The sequence below is a fragment of the Xiphophorus hellerii genome, chromosome 19, assembly GCF_003331165.1.
Source record: "Xiphophorus hellerii strain 12219 chromosome 19, Xiphophorus_hellerii-4.1, whole genome shotgun sequence".
In the NCBI taxonomy this organism is placed as follows: domain Eukaryota; kingdom Metazoa; phylum Chordata; class Actinopteri; order Cyprinodontiformes; family Poeciliidae; genus Xiphophorus; species Xiphophorus hellerii.
The window spans coordinates 11,994,842-12,010,051 of NC_045690.1; the positions used below are offsets into that span (position 1 = coordinate 11,994,842).

The 15,210-nt window shown below is 38.8% G+C and overlaps 1 protein-coding gene across 3 annotated transcripts in view; it reads right to left on the reverse strand.

Annotated features, from left to right (window-relative positions):
- The window catches only part of LOC116708905 (latent-transforming growth factor beta-binding protein 2), a 105,472-nt gene extending 97,594 nt beyond the window's left edge, over window positions 1-7,878 (reverse strand). For all 3 annotated transcript variants that reach the window (XM_032547042.1, XM_032547040.1, XM_032547041.1), the window contains exons 1-2: window positions 7,075-7,878; window positions 1,367-1,440 (exon numbers count right to left, since the gene is read on the reverse strand). In XM_032547042.1, coding sequence (XP_032402933.1) covers window positions 1,367-1,440; window positions 7,075-7,469 — 469 coding nt within the window. In that variant the 5' untranslated portion in view covers window positions 7,470-7,878. The remainder of the gene's footprint in view (window positions 1-1,366; window positions 1,441-7,074) is intronic.
- Window positions 7,879-15,210: the final 7,332 nt, after the last annotated feature.

A 15,210-nucleotide genomic window follows, 5' to 3' on the forward strand; every position in this document is an offset into this window, starting at 1 on the left:
GGGACACATCAAACACATGGTTAATGGAGTCTGGTCAGATGTTGAACTTTTTGGCCTATATTCAAAACACTATAGGCACTTTTCCACTAGAGGTTCGGTCTCCGTTCGCACCACCCAGATTTATTTCCATTAGCAGAACTCAGCCTGGCTGTTTTCAGATTGTTGTACATCCAAGTACTACGTGGGAGCGATCTGATTTACAGCTGATCACATTTATTGATTGGCTCATGAGTACCACCCAGCAAACTCCAAACAACATTTCTCATATATTTTAGCAGTGGACCATTGACATGCCGACTGCTATCAGAGACCGTTCAGTGTGAAGGAGTGTATTTATATGAGTTTAATCATGAACAGCACCAGGAACACATTCGTTAAGTTTTGGAACAGAATGACCGTGACTTAGCAGACCTGCGAGTACGTCGTCTCTCTCTGTCTCTCGCTGCAGAATGAGCAGCAATGAAGAGAGAAAGGGTGCAGCTGTGGTCAGCTTTCTGATGGAACTGCAGTTTCACTCAGATGGTGTGAAACACTGAAAATACAAAATATTAGCTTTGCATGATGTGCATTTTATTTTTTACTTCATATTTTTTTATAAAGTTCCTGAATGGGTATTGGTTGACATCTTTCGACTGCATTACCTAAATTCAAAGGTTGTACATTTAAAAAAATAAAGGGCCGGAATATAATTATATTTATAGGTAAAGTAAGATAATCGGCTGATCTGAGTCTTTGTCATATTTTAGCCAGCAAAAAATGTCTATAAGACAAAATGAAATATCTGGGTTTATTTGAGTCCATCAGAACCACATCCTCATTGTTGATTGTCATTGCAAATATCATCAGAGAGTCATCCACAGCTGCTGCGCCCACGTTCTCACATCCAGGCCATGGGTCTTGTGAGGGACAGACCCATAATGGAGACGCTTACCAATGGGGTAGAACTGAGCCATGCATTAACTGGTTAGAGTGAGACTTGAATCTTGAATCTGCTTTAGACTGACTTTATACTAGCTAGAAGTTTGTGTTTGGGAGGTTTGGTGCTCCCTTTTTGTCCTTTCTTTTGGGTTATTTTGAGTTTACTTTAGACTGACTTGTTTGGACATTTTGAAACTTTAATTTGCACTTTAACCTTCTTCAGTTTGTTAGACCCTTGTTTTGTGTTAATTGGGTTAAATTATATTGTGTTTTGGTTTTGTGAAACCATCTTTTTTGTGATAAATCATTTTACATTCCACTTATTTTCTCTGGACACATTTTTATGTTATCGCCCCTGAACCCTTTGACCCTTTGGGGGCGTAACACTGTGATAAACCTTAAAGGTTTTAAAGTTTCCATAAAGTGCAAAACTGTGAATAATACTTACGTTTTATGCAGCGGTTGGGTCCTGGAGCCACTACCCAACCAGAGCAGCACTGCTGACCTCCACAGACATTTGGCCTGAAAGCACATGTACAAAAAACAGAGTGAATTAAAGGTTTGATGGTATTAAAAAATATATATATCCTTACACACTTTATAATCCATCTACTTTCTATACAAAGTTGATTTTGTGCAAGATTGTTGGGGTAGCAGTCTCAATCGCCAGCAGAAAAAGAAAGGTGAGGTACACTATAGAGAGGTCACCAGTCCATCGAAGAGAGACAAACAAGTAGAACAACAATGCATTCATTCTTACCTAAGGACAATTTAGTATCTCCAATTAACTGAACATGCGTGAAATCTAGGCATGCACAGGAAGAACATGCTATCTCCAGACAGAAAGGCCCCAGACTGGATCTTCTTGCTGTGAGGCAACAGAGTCAAAGAATAACTGTGAATTAGTGAAGATTCTAACAAAAAAAAATCTCTTTAATAATTATGTACTTTCTAATCCTTCTGGTATGACTGGCCTGGAGCTATAACACTTTTGAGAATAAGCTGTACCAAACTTTTTTTATTATTAATTTTTCAGAAATCCCTGTCTTACTGTGGACCAACAAGGTCCTGTTCTATTAGATGAGAATCCAAAGTGAACACAAACAGTGTTATTTGAACTTTGCAGGGATTATCTGAGACACGCGGGACATGAAAAACACCTCACATTTTCTATAAATCACTCAGCAAATGAGAGATGGCAAGTTTTAAACAGTCTGAACTGGATTCTTTGCACTCTCTAATCCATACCTGTAGCCCAGGCCAAATTTTTGTAGCAAGGCAGATTAAAAAGGCACCAGACCGCAAAAGCAACTCCAGAGCAGCAGTTAATGTGCTGAGATGGATCTGCGCCCCATCATCCTTTCACAAGATATTATAGTAAGTGGATGTCTGACTCATGGTGATTTGAGAAGATAACAGGGATTGACTCGTTGACCTCAGATGGATTGCGCTTATTAGATGCTGCAAGTGTTTCTGAGGCGTCACGGGGATAACATGCAGTCGTTTGGGCCCTCTGGCAAGCTCAGCTTTGTCATTAATCAAGCACATCAGGCCAAGCCCGTGCCAAAGATATCAGTCATCACATTCAAATTCCATCAAGGGATTTCTGTATGTAATAGAGACGCTAATGCAACAATACTACTAGGCTCCATGGAAAAATATGCATAGGCAGTTACACCTATTCCATACTTGATGTGGAGGGCTATCCGAAGCAACCTGAAATCTGTAATGTGCACTGAGAAAAAAAATGAGTCCAACTGAGTCAACTTGGATGTGATTAAGAGTTAAGTGTACCCAGATCTGCCAGAGTATGAAATCCAGTAAACAGAAGAACTGGAATGGGAATTCCAAGAGGAAATGTGTCACACATTCACTTTTGCTAACCGGCTGCAGATGATTCATCTGAAAACGCTTGAATAAGAACCATAAAACTCACCGTGCAGACTACTTTAAGGCAGTGTTTCCCAGATTTATGTAACACTTCGTTTATGGTTCCCAGGACTAAAGGAAACCCGTTCATTCTATGTATTTTTGAGGAGAAAGTCAAGCAAAGCACTTACCATGTGCTTTTGTTTGCACAGAGGAACTTCATTACAAGGGATCTCATACTGAGGCTGGGTATTTTACTTTGCTCAGAGATTGAAATAGACTGATAATTTAAGTATGCCTCATTGAAATTAGAGTTCAATAAGATTGTCCTTATTGGCTGTGGTGGAACATAAATAACTTTAATTCACACTATAGAATCTTGGTTCACATATATTCATATCTAACATGAATTGAGCTTGTGATACAGTTCTTTTTGAGGGGTGGTATTATTATAAAATGACCAACTTCAGTGAAGGTTAAACACAGGAAATGGGTGGATTAGCTTGAATTTTTGGGGGATTTTCTCTAATCTGAAGAGACTCAAAGTGACACATGCTGGCTCAAGTGTTTACAATGGTGTGAAAAATGATTTGCCCTCTGATAATCTGTAAGAGTACAAACCATTTCCTTCTGACTTTGATTTGTAATAACACTTAAATGTTTCAAATTATTGACAAAATTTTGCTATCAAATGAAGATTACCTGTGTAATTACAGAAAGCAGTTTATTAATGGAAATAAAGTGTTTTTTTTTTTTTTTCAATTAGCCTGATTTGGTGAAAAAGTAATCATCCCAAAAATGAATTCTGATTTCTCTTTAATTAACCACATTTTTTAGACAGCTGCGATCAACTTGAGTAGCCCTACATACACCTAATTATCCCAATTAATCAAGAAATCACGTATAGAAGCTGTGTGACAACATAAAGTACACAAAAGAAACTCAAAAGGCCACATAATGTGATCTAACGAAATTAGAGAACAGAGTAGACGGGAATTAAAGTCACTGACATCAATCAGTCTGGAGCAAACTGATTGATGTCTGTTCCACACTGTATAAACATCTATCAGTCCACCATATGTGGGTGAGGCAAAATTTCCAATAAATCCACAGTGCAAGCTTGTGCATCCAAGCCTTGTTTTAAAAAATATAAACCACTAGCCTAGTCTCAGTGTTGTTGACTCCAGTTAACCACGGTGAGAGCTATTATCCTCAACAGAGAAAACAAGAAACAGTAGTGAACCATCCAACAGTGGTGAACCTCCAACCTCCAATAGTGGTGAACTTCCCCAGAGGTGGTCACCCCACCACAATTAATGCAAGAGCTCAACAATGACTCAATCGGGAGGTCAAAAAATACCCAGAATAACATTAAAGACAGAGGATAAAGTAGTGTATGTGGGAAAAATACTTATTAGTGAAGAATTGCAAACAAAAAAGAGAACAGTTTGAAACTCTTAACTCTCATTAAGAGTTTGGGGAAGATATTCTGTGGACTGATGGGGGAAAAAGTGGAGCTTTTAGGAAGGTGTGGGTCTTGTTATAGAGTTAGGCTTGGTGTAAAATTAACAAAGCATTCCAGAAAAAAATCATACCAACAGTCAAACATGCTGGTGGTATTGTGATGATCTGAGGTTGATTTGCTGCTTCAGCACATGGCTGAATTGACATACTTTCTCTAGCAGAAAGTTCTGATGGCAAATGTCCACCATGAGTTTGTTAACCTGAGGTCAGCTCACTTGGGTTATCCAACAGGAAAATTATCCAAAGGAGGATTAGGATTTAAATCCAATAGACATCCTGTGGCGTGACATTGAAAAAAACCCTTCAATATTGTTGAACGAAAGTAATTCTGCGACAAAAAACAAGAAGAAAAAAACTGTACAATCCTGCCAGAATTGTAACTGAAGTGTGTCGAGGTTGAGAGAAAGTTTGTGTTGCAAACTTTCAGGGTTGCATCAAAGTTGCAGGACAGTAGCTCTCCAGGGCTGGACTTGGGCATCCCCGATTAAGACCATATGTGAATGATCAAAAGTCACACTAAATCCACAATGTAATTGTCCATTCAAATCTAGTTTTAAAATAATTTAGGTCAAATGTTATCATCATCCAGTTATCCAGTCAATACATATAAATAAAACACTGAGATAAACACAACATTATGTACACCACATTTTTTTAAAGTAAGGAGCTGCGTCTGTCAAGGTTTAGCTCGAAACTAAGCGTGCTGTTCATGTTTCTCCTAACCTATTATCTGAATCCTCCTGCTTGCTGTTAAAATAAACCTTCGATAAGCTAGTCACATAGACAGTTTCCTCAACCCAAAAACAGCTCTGTAATGAAACATTTATACTTCATTGTCTGCAGCCTAAGGTGAACCATTACAATCTTGCTCTGATTATTATATAAATATTCACCATCTAGTTGAGTTCAAGCCATGTCCCTGTGGAGCATGGAGGAGAGGATACAGAAGGCTTCATTTAACAAAATGAAAAGTGCTCCATTGTGGAAACAACCCATCATCCTTTTAGAGTTAAGCAGAAACCAAAAAGAAAGAGCCACTGGAGAAACAGGTGTTTCTGATCATGGTGCAAATTTGCAAATGCTCATGAGCCAATACTCTGGCTGAGCAACTATAATAAATGGTCACAGCAAGAACACAGAACAGAGGCCCACAGACTACAGTAGTGCTGCCACTCTATTGCTGTGATTGATGTAACTATATAGCAAGGTGTAATAATGGCAGCGTGATAATCCCATGTCAAACAGCACAAACACAGATCATCCATTTATCTTCACACTGATTGCTGGTAAAAAAAAAAAAAAAACATTTAAAAAAAAGCCATCACCCTGCATCTCAGTGTGGTGTTCAAGTTACACTGTTGAAACCAAGAAGGTTCTGCAAAGGATAGTGAGGGAATATAGACTTTCCTTACAACCATAAACTGTACTCTCAGTACACAAACACAGCTTCCTGCCTTAAACATATTAAAATACTGATCTGTTAATATTATGCAGAGATATATTTAAAGCATTTATTTCTGTTCATTTTGATGATCTTATGATTCAGTTTCTCTGAAAATTTAACAATTTATTACCGAAATGTCTGCCTCCTGAAATATATGCCCATGTACTGTGCAGTATATGCACACAATAATTATATACTATACTATACTATACTCATTTTGGATGAATTACAGGAGCGGAACTTTGGGGCATTTGAGTGATCAGTTAGTGGTTCTGTTGAAAACCTAAGGAAGCCCAAGTTCTATAATAACATCCATTAGCTTTTCTGAATTGATTGGTCTGGTGTCTGGCATCTTGCTCGAGACAATGCCACATAAATTCCTTGTGGGATTTGTAAAATGTACTCCCATTTGAAAGCACAGAAGAACAATCTTCTTTTCTCCTGAATCCAGTTAAGAAACTTCTGACAATATCATGTGACTTAATACAAGGAGTGCTACAGATGGCCCATGTCTTGGCTACGTTGTGAGTGGTGACTCTGGAAGCAATGACTCCAGATGCAGTCCACGCCTTGTAAATCTCCTGATGAATGGGCCTTGTTTGACAGTTCTTTCATTGTTGAGGGTTTTCCTATTGACTGTGCATCTTTTTACTACCATACTTTTTCCTACCATTAAACTTACCATTCATATTCCTGGATATGACTCTATGAAGAGCCAGTTTTGTCAGCAATGACTCGATTCTCCTTATGGAGAGCAGCAATGACTGCTGAAAAACTGTAAAGTCAGCAGTATTCCCATGATTGTCTATTCATTTTTATTGGCATTTTATTGTATTTTGTATGTTAAAGACACTATAATTTGGGTTTTTACCAGATATATTCCAAAATCATCTAGACTGACAGAAATGCATACTTGAAATATATCACGGTGTGAAATCTATATATGCGTTACTGAAATAAATTGACTTTTCACATTTCAATTATTTGGAAGGGCATTGTATTAGTACACAATTAAATTGCAATGAATTGTTTTGATTTGACTCCATAGCTAAATTCGCAGCAGAGCTGCACTATATTGAAGAGCATTTAGCATAATAATGTACACAAAACTTTGTAGCTCTTGTTACATCATTTGCTGGTTTCCATTACTGGAAGAAAAATTCTGCAAAAGTGGGCCACAACCGCAGCACAGTAAACCACAGGGACTCATGCTTGCTAGAGTAAAATAGGTCACTCAAATCCCTGCTCCTGCTGCCCCGCATGGCTTGAAAACAAAATGTTTGGGTGTTTATTATGGAGCAGAAAATTGTCACTCTTACCCAGCCAGTCGTCTTGTGCTGGAGGAGCCGGGCTTGCTGCTTTGCCTGCGGTTCACTCTGCTCGTTTGCGGGTGTCTGGCTGTGCGCTGCGCTCTGCCGTGCGACGATGAGACGAGGTCTTCCCCGGATGCGCCAGCAGAGTGAACCGTTTCACCTCTGGATGCTGACGCTCCCCTGGACGTGCGGTGCAGAGTTGTCGACTGGCCGGTGGTAGGTGTTTTCGAAAGGTCCAGAGCTTCTTTGGGAGATTGACCCTGACTGATCTGATGGTCGGGGACCACCTGGCTTGCCCCGGTCCTCCCACCTGTTGCCTCCTGGTGACCGTCGCCAACCCGCATGAGCGCAACACTTAAAACCATTAAAACAGCTAATCCGGTGCGCTCCATTTCGGTCATGCAGTTTTAAAAGTAGCGCGCAAAAAGTCGCAGATCGCGTTACAGTTTTTGTCAAGAGTCACAAAAATATGAGCAATTTTTTTTTATTATTATTTTTTTTTTTACAAAACAAGCATCCTCTCCCAGCAGTGAAAGACGCCTGGATACCTTTTCATAATGCCCAGGTAACAGTCTGTCTTCAGGTTCTCAAATCACCTCCTGAAATCTGTCCAAGGGTAGAAAAAAATCTCCAGAATTTATTTATTTTTTTTTATTATTATTTTAAGCAAACATTATTCAATCTTCTTTAGCTTATGTTTAAGAGGAAAAGAAGCGCAGAGAGAGCAGCGGCTGAAAGGCTGCTGAAGCTGTGCTCCAAGTGAGAGTTTGAACCGTGCTCCCATGAATATCACCTCCTCCTTGGATCTGAAGTCACTGAGAATTTTTTGCAGGGGATTGCATGCGCTCCGCAAGAAGTAACACCCCCTTGTGTTGCATCCACACACAAGTCCATGTGGCCACACATTTTTCCCTCTGCCAAGTTACATGATGGGTTTCTTACTGCAACTCTTTTGAACGCAGTTGGAATGAGCGCGGATGCAGCTGCTTCGATCATTACCGTCAATTTATATTTGAACTGACAAACTATTACAATGTCATAAAATTTAAGATTACCACAACTTCCAGATGTTTCCCTGTGAGAGTTTGCGTTTCTGATTGCTGGATTAGTTTTAGTAAGGCTGTGGATTTTATGTACAAATGTACCCTGCTGCCATCAGAAGTTTCCTTTTTTATATACGTTTATGCTGTATTTTGGTAGCTCACACAGATCAAACTCTAACCTAAATGTTGGAAAACTGGTCAAGTTATGTAACAGATCACGTTTCCCATCCCCTCTCATCCATGCTGCATCATCATTTTCCCTCTCACTAGCTGGAAACAACACATTTCTCCTCTCCCACAAGATCATAAACAGCCCAGAGACAATTGGCATGTTCCTTTCATTTAGCCCACAAAGATGCATGGTTTCCTCTCTTTTATATCAGATTAAAAACACAAAATGCAAAATGTATTGCGTCCATTCATACTCTTCCATGAATAAATCCCACAGAGTGGAACTTTCAAGGTGACTTATCCTGAGAAGAATATCCCTAAAAGTACAATAGGAAAAAAAACAGGATATTGAGGTTGCATTAGTCTTGCCTTTGAAAGCAGAATGGTCAGTAAAAAAGTGCAACATCCATGAGAGTGACCATGCAATATAATTATTAAAGATGCACAGGGCTAGTCAGAGATTTACATGTACTCATCATCAGTGTGTGCTATTATGTAGGGCTACAATCTTAATTGCCCCATAGGGTCCCCCATGACAAACAGGCTCCGGGTGAAGGGTCAGACAAAGAATGATTCAACATTCCCCATGATAACCGGAAGATGGAGACATCAGACATCATCCAGTATGGCGGAGCCAGGGTCCCACTCTGGAGCCAGTCCTGGGATTGGGGTTTGTCATGAGTGGCTGCTCTGGCCACTCCTCACAGGGCCAAGCCAATAGGAATGGTGTTAGGCTGTCCTCAGTGGGTCTACCACCTGCAGGGATAACCATGAAAGACCGGTGCCAAAAGGATGGGTAAGCAGTCGAAGGTGGAGATCTCAGCGACCCAGCCAGTAGAGACTTAGGTTAAGACCAATATATTCTGAAAACAAATTTAAATTCAGTGCACATGAGCTCAAAATGATGCACCTCTGATCTGGACAGTAACTGTAGCTTTCCATGCAAGTGTGGATTGACAAATTCAACGTTTTCACTCCATTGCCACTTTAATTATTTAAATCACGCGAGTTTAATTTATTAGCAATGAGCCAAAATTTTGTGTTTTCTGTTGAGCTGTTAGAGATATCAGGTCACGTCAACTGACTTTTAGGAAATACTTCTTCTATTCATTTGGGATTAATTAATTGTTGGATCCATCCATTCATCCATTGTTTTTCTCTTATTCTCATATCGGACATGTCCAGTTCTGGAGTCCCGAGCATCACTTTCCACACCAACACTTTCCAGGTCATTCTGGAGGATCCCTAGGTAATAAGTGAAGGAGACTCTTAAGGTCTGAGATGGATGAACAGTCATATTAAGAACAACATTCAACAGGGAGATTAATGTTTTCTGGCCCTGAGAATGTTTCATTACAATAATTAGAACTTTTGTGTTAACATCTGTCCAATAGAAAACCTGTCTACAGTGTGACCCAATAATAACCGCTTTACAGAAAAGTTTTAGGCTCACTCTTGTATTGTAGCAATATGCTGAGCAATTATGGCCCTTATTATACCACAGAGCCCTTTAGAGTCCATTAATAAAAAATGTTAAAAAGATGAGACCTTACTCTGGAGGAGCAGTGGAGATCAAGAGCTTAAGTGGTTGAGTCTGTCCTTAGGATAGATATTTTTTGTGTACTCTACAAATCAGGAAATCTAGTTTGAGCTGATAGTTTGAGCAGGACAATCCTGGAAGGCAAAACTGTTAGAAACATACCCCAACAGACTTATAACTTTAAAAATATGTAGCTTTTTCTGTTGGTATATCACATCAGATCCTAATAAAACACACTGAATTATGTGAAAAGGTTCAAGATTCATCTCAGCTTTTAAGGACTTTTAACAATAACCAATTGTTTGCTTATTTAATTCAATATATTACTTCTAACTTGTGAAAGAATTGGCATAACTTGGAAATCTCAGTGCTTCCTTAAACTACCTTAGAGCTATTACAAGCATCCCTAGAAACAAAATCTGATCTTAAAATTACCTAAAGAAATAACCTGGGAGGAAAATAACTTTGTATCCTTAAATAAGCTTGTTGGGCCAAAGCTCTGGAGAGCTAAATCTATGATAATTCTGAAGGTTTTTGTCCCTTTGATGAGGATTATTTTGCCAAAGAATGTGATGTATTTGGCAAAGTGAACTTGGGTATTTTCCTGGTCTCAAGTGCAGCTGCAGGGAAACACATGAACAAACATTTAATAACAGTACAGCTTACAAAATCAAACATTGTTGCTCTATGTAGTATTTCATATTTCCACGTTGAGATGAGGATCATTTAAAGGTACTAAAGTTTCTTGGACTAATTAATGCAGCTGGTCGACAATCCTGACTGTGCTACTGAAAACCTCAAGAGTTACCTTTCATTCACAAGTACGCCTTTTTTGGGAATCACTAATGATCTGTGACGCAACCATCCATGTTATAAAAATGCATATTAACATAGTCCCAGCTGATACAATTTGCAGCATCTGGAGGAACTTTAGAATAAATGCTAGTTGGATGTCTCTGGCCATGACCAACACTTCTACACAAAGAGGTCTTTGAAAACTCTGGCATGACGACTAAGCCACTCCTATCGTTTTTCAAACACTGCAGAAATATAAGTGCATTACACCGCACAGTTTCTCACGAGGCAAAGGACTGCGCAGTAACAATAACAACACTTAAGCTTTAAATTTGGGTGTGTGTGCATGTGTTTGCTAAAAAAAAAAAAACAACTAAAGTTGGATTGGCTTTGTGTCCATTGATTATAATGCCTTTATTTTTTATTTTATTAGACAGGTTTCAGTCATTTGATGCAGTGTTTTTGAAGCTGGAACAATCACCACCTGCTTTCTTGTCAATATGACTCTCACATTTACATCCACTCAATCTGGACAAAGTGGCCTATCATCAATGAGCAGGTAGAAGGTCAGAGTTCGAGCGTATCCATTAGAAAGCCAAACAGTATCAATACAGCCAGAATGTAGGGCTCCTATTATAAGTACAAATCAACAGCACATTTTTAGCTTCACCACCAGAATTTCAATTGACCTGTGTGAATCAGTCTCTGTGATGACTTTCAATGGAGAGCACCAACAAGGAATGTCAATCTCCTCATTACCTTTTCGCTGTTTTTTTACAAAGGCCCTAAGCTCTCCTTTCTTTTTCCTGGAGCTAACATAATGCTGACATTGTTTGTACTAGGTTGGGGGGAAATGTGGAAAAGCAATTACTTTTGGCAGAGATATACTTTGCAAAATGCAAAAGTTATTTGTTTTCTTGTGAGATTTTTTTTTCAAGAAAGCTTTTGTTTGGGATGGACAGGCAGGCTGCGATGAATTCAAACCTTTCCAAATTATTTTACATAAGAAAATAATAAAAGTGCATGCATATGTTATATTACCCCCAGTTCATACTTTGCTGAACTTGAAGTTGTGGAAGCACAGAAGCGTACAGAGATTCTTCTCAGCTCTGCACCAGTAGTACTTTTTCTACTGGGTAGAAAGGGCAGCCTGTTGATTAGTTTGAGCACTGCTGCCACCTAGTGACTGGAGGCCTGTTTAAGCCTGAATGAAGACAGTAATACACCTGTAAAGTCTTAGCCTGGTGAAAACCAGTCCCTTGTCTTATGTTATTTGCTTTTCACAGAGGGCCTGGTCTCTTGGCTGTTGAGAAACGATTGAGTCCTGGAGGCATGGAGTGAGTGGATATTTCAAATTTTACCCATTCACTAACATTTATCTGTGACACCTGTAAAGCGCCAGTTTGACGATAAGAAGCTTACCAAAAATTACCTGTAAACAACCAGCTTCCTCTGCATAGAGAGAAGTTCTTATCCAAACGAGGCGGCTGTTAATGTTAATTCAATTTGGAAACATGGACAACACAGGCTAAATGGCTTCGTTCACTTCGTCCACTGCCATTGCTAAAACTACAGCCAGACTACAATTCTAAAACAAAAACATCGTTCACAACTTCTCCTTTTGTTTGCTGATTGGTCTGGTCAAAAATTGGCCAGAGACAACCCAAGTCAAGGGGAGAAAGCCCAGACTGTGCTGGTAGAGAGAATTTCTTCGAACGGAATTGCAGGCAATGGACAGGCTAGTAAAGTATGTATCTGTATTTAGATCTATTCATCATAGATCTAAATATGAATATTTAGAACATCCTCAAAATATGAACACATTTTGCAAGGCACTGCAAATTCTAGCATTGCACAACACTATTAGACACAGAACAAAGCAACAATTAATCTTTCAAACAGAAGAGAGATCCAGAAACTTGTCAAATTCAATCTGGCTTCAGGAGTACTGGCAACATTTCTGACACATCTCACAACACTGGCAAAATGTCCACTTTGCACGCCTTTTTAAGGCTAAGAGATCAAGTCACAGTTTTTGGGTGTGAGTTGTTGAATAAATGCTGTCTTAAAGTTTGAAAACTGTAACATAGACGAAAGATTTAGAGCATCCTGTATGATAAAGTTAATATTTATGATCAGTGAGAGATGTTTTCCCTCTTTCTCTTTATTTATTACCTCACTCCATTTCAGTTTTTAATTCAGTATCCTTTCACCAACCATTCCCAACACGCATCATCCTCTTCCTCCTCAACCGCCTGGCTCTGACCTGGCAATAGAGACCCACTGGACATTGTGTCATTTTCATAGGTTCTCAACCAACCCACTGTGGAAAATTAAGGGTCAACCATTTTCCACATTAGCAGCTTCACCAGGAGGACAGAAATTGATATATGCAGCAATTACTCTTCCTCCCACAAAACCACCATGGACAAACTAATTGCCAAACACACATTATATCCAAAAATTGATGACTGTCTTAAGCATTCTTTCATAAGAGACAGCAATATTAATGCCAAGTAAGCATTAGAAGCTGTAATTTAAAAATTGGGGCAAAGGTGAGACAGTCTTCTGGCACAAAACATCTCTACACCGTTATTATTTTATTATGTATAAAATCTCTACCATAACTCAACCATAGAGTGTCTTATTTTAAACAAGATTTTCAGGATTTGGAACAGTCTCCACTGGATAAATTTTTTTTGAGTTATGCAGCATCCAATAAATATAGTAATTGCCAAAGGAGTGCCACAATTTATATGCAAATGCATTATTTATGTGTTTTTAAAATGATTTTGTTTTTATATTCAAAATAGAATGACTTTAACAAAACAAAAAGCTCATTGAACATTTAATAGTGTGGAATGTGCAGAGCTTTTTGTTTGTTTTTTAAGTCAGACAGCCACCAACTCTGACCACATACCCAACCAAGCTGCAATTTGCTAAAGAGCCAGTTGTTTTGCTATTAGTCTACAGACAATTGAGCAACACAGGTTTTGGTGTATGATTCTTCTGCTACTTCTGGGAACAGTTGAGGGATAAACCTCATTTGAGAAATGACTCACCACTGACACGTGCCTTTGAAATGACATTACTACTTGGTATGTAACTGAATCAAAGTGATTCCTAGTAGTGGTTTTAGCTTGGTTTTTACCAGCCGGCATTGCTCATGCAGTAGTTGTTTTCGCTCTCTTCTGCTCCCACTGTACTAAACTCGAGCAAGGAATCATGTGCTCTCTTTAGCAACAGCTTTAAGAATAAATAATCTTCTTCACCTTCTCCAATTAACTGTGAAGATCAAGTGCCCAGAAAGTTTTGATGTGATTTAACCCTCCACATGAGGTCAATTTAACCTGAATTGCTTCCTATTAAGCATGATAAATTTGTTATTTTTCATTCCATTAAACATTTTCTTATAGACCATTTAATCAGAACAGACCTCCCTTGGCCTGTTCTATTTAACAAGCAAATATTAACAAAGAAACCCCAGAAAGTCAGAAAAATAGTTGAGACGACTTCAAGGATTTTTTTTTTTTCCTTCCAACATACTTGAACTAAATATCCATCCCCAACTTTGGTTGGGCAACCTGCCAAGCACAGAGGTCAATGAGGTAAAGCAGCAGCATCATGCTTCAACTAAAATTAATTTCGTCAATGAAACTATGTTAGCATGGCATACAAGAAATAGTAATAAAGAGAAGATTAATAGGTGCACATGGGGTTTAAGGAGGAAGTCTCTGACAATTATGACCTGTTTGAAAGAGCCCTGAGGGCAGACAGAAGCCAAGGCCTCTGACAGATGTTAGAGAAAACTGCCCCATTCATCATGTCATTTTTGTTGGAATCTCTTTGAACTGCTCTTACACTTTGTGTATCATTTATCTCCAGCAAAAACGGATAAATTATTGACAGACAACTGGCTAGTAGCAACCCAGCAAGACAGCTATATCTATAAAATAATCAGATAATAACTAACTAATCAATCTAAAAATAAGGAGTTCTAGGTTGTTAAATTCAATTCTAGTTCATTATTCTAGCTAGCCATCTTAAAATATGTAGCTAATTATCTTTCCAGTTTTATTGGCAGTACAGCAATAAATCCCTTCTTATATTTTTAAGTTTCCTTTTTTTTTGTCAAGTTCAAGTTGATTATTAAACGTTAAAGGGACAGCATTATGTAAAATTGACTTTAATGAGCTGTACTTCATGCTTTAATGTTATTCCCTCATCAAAAATATACCTGGAGTGTTCATCCACGTTAGAGAAATCGTTCAATCTTCCATGGTCTCACCGGGCGCTACCTTTTCCACGAAGCTCTTCCTCGGAGCTGCAGTTTCCAAGGTGAGCTTCCGCCCCACACAGCACCCGACTCAGCTCCGTAAGAAGAGCAGCAGCAGCAATTAGAAAACACCAGGTGGAACTGAGCATCTGTTGAGCTTATTATACAAGCTGCTTCTCAGTGAAACGCTGGTAAAAAAAAACAACAAAAAAAACGTTAGAAGCTTAATAGAGAAATGTGATGACGTGCTGAAGTCGGAGCATATCTGTGTCTTTAAGGAGCAGGAGTTTCTTAAAGAGACAGATGCCCAATTTAAA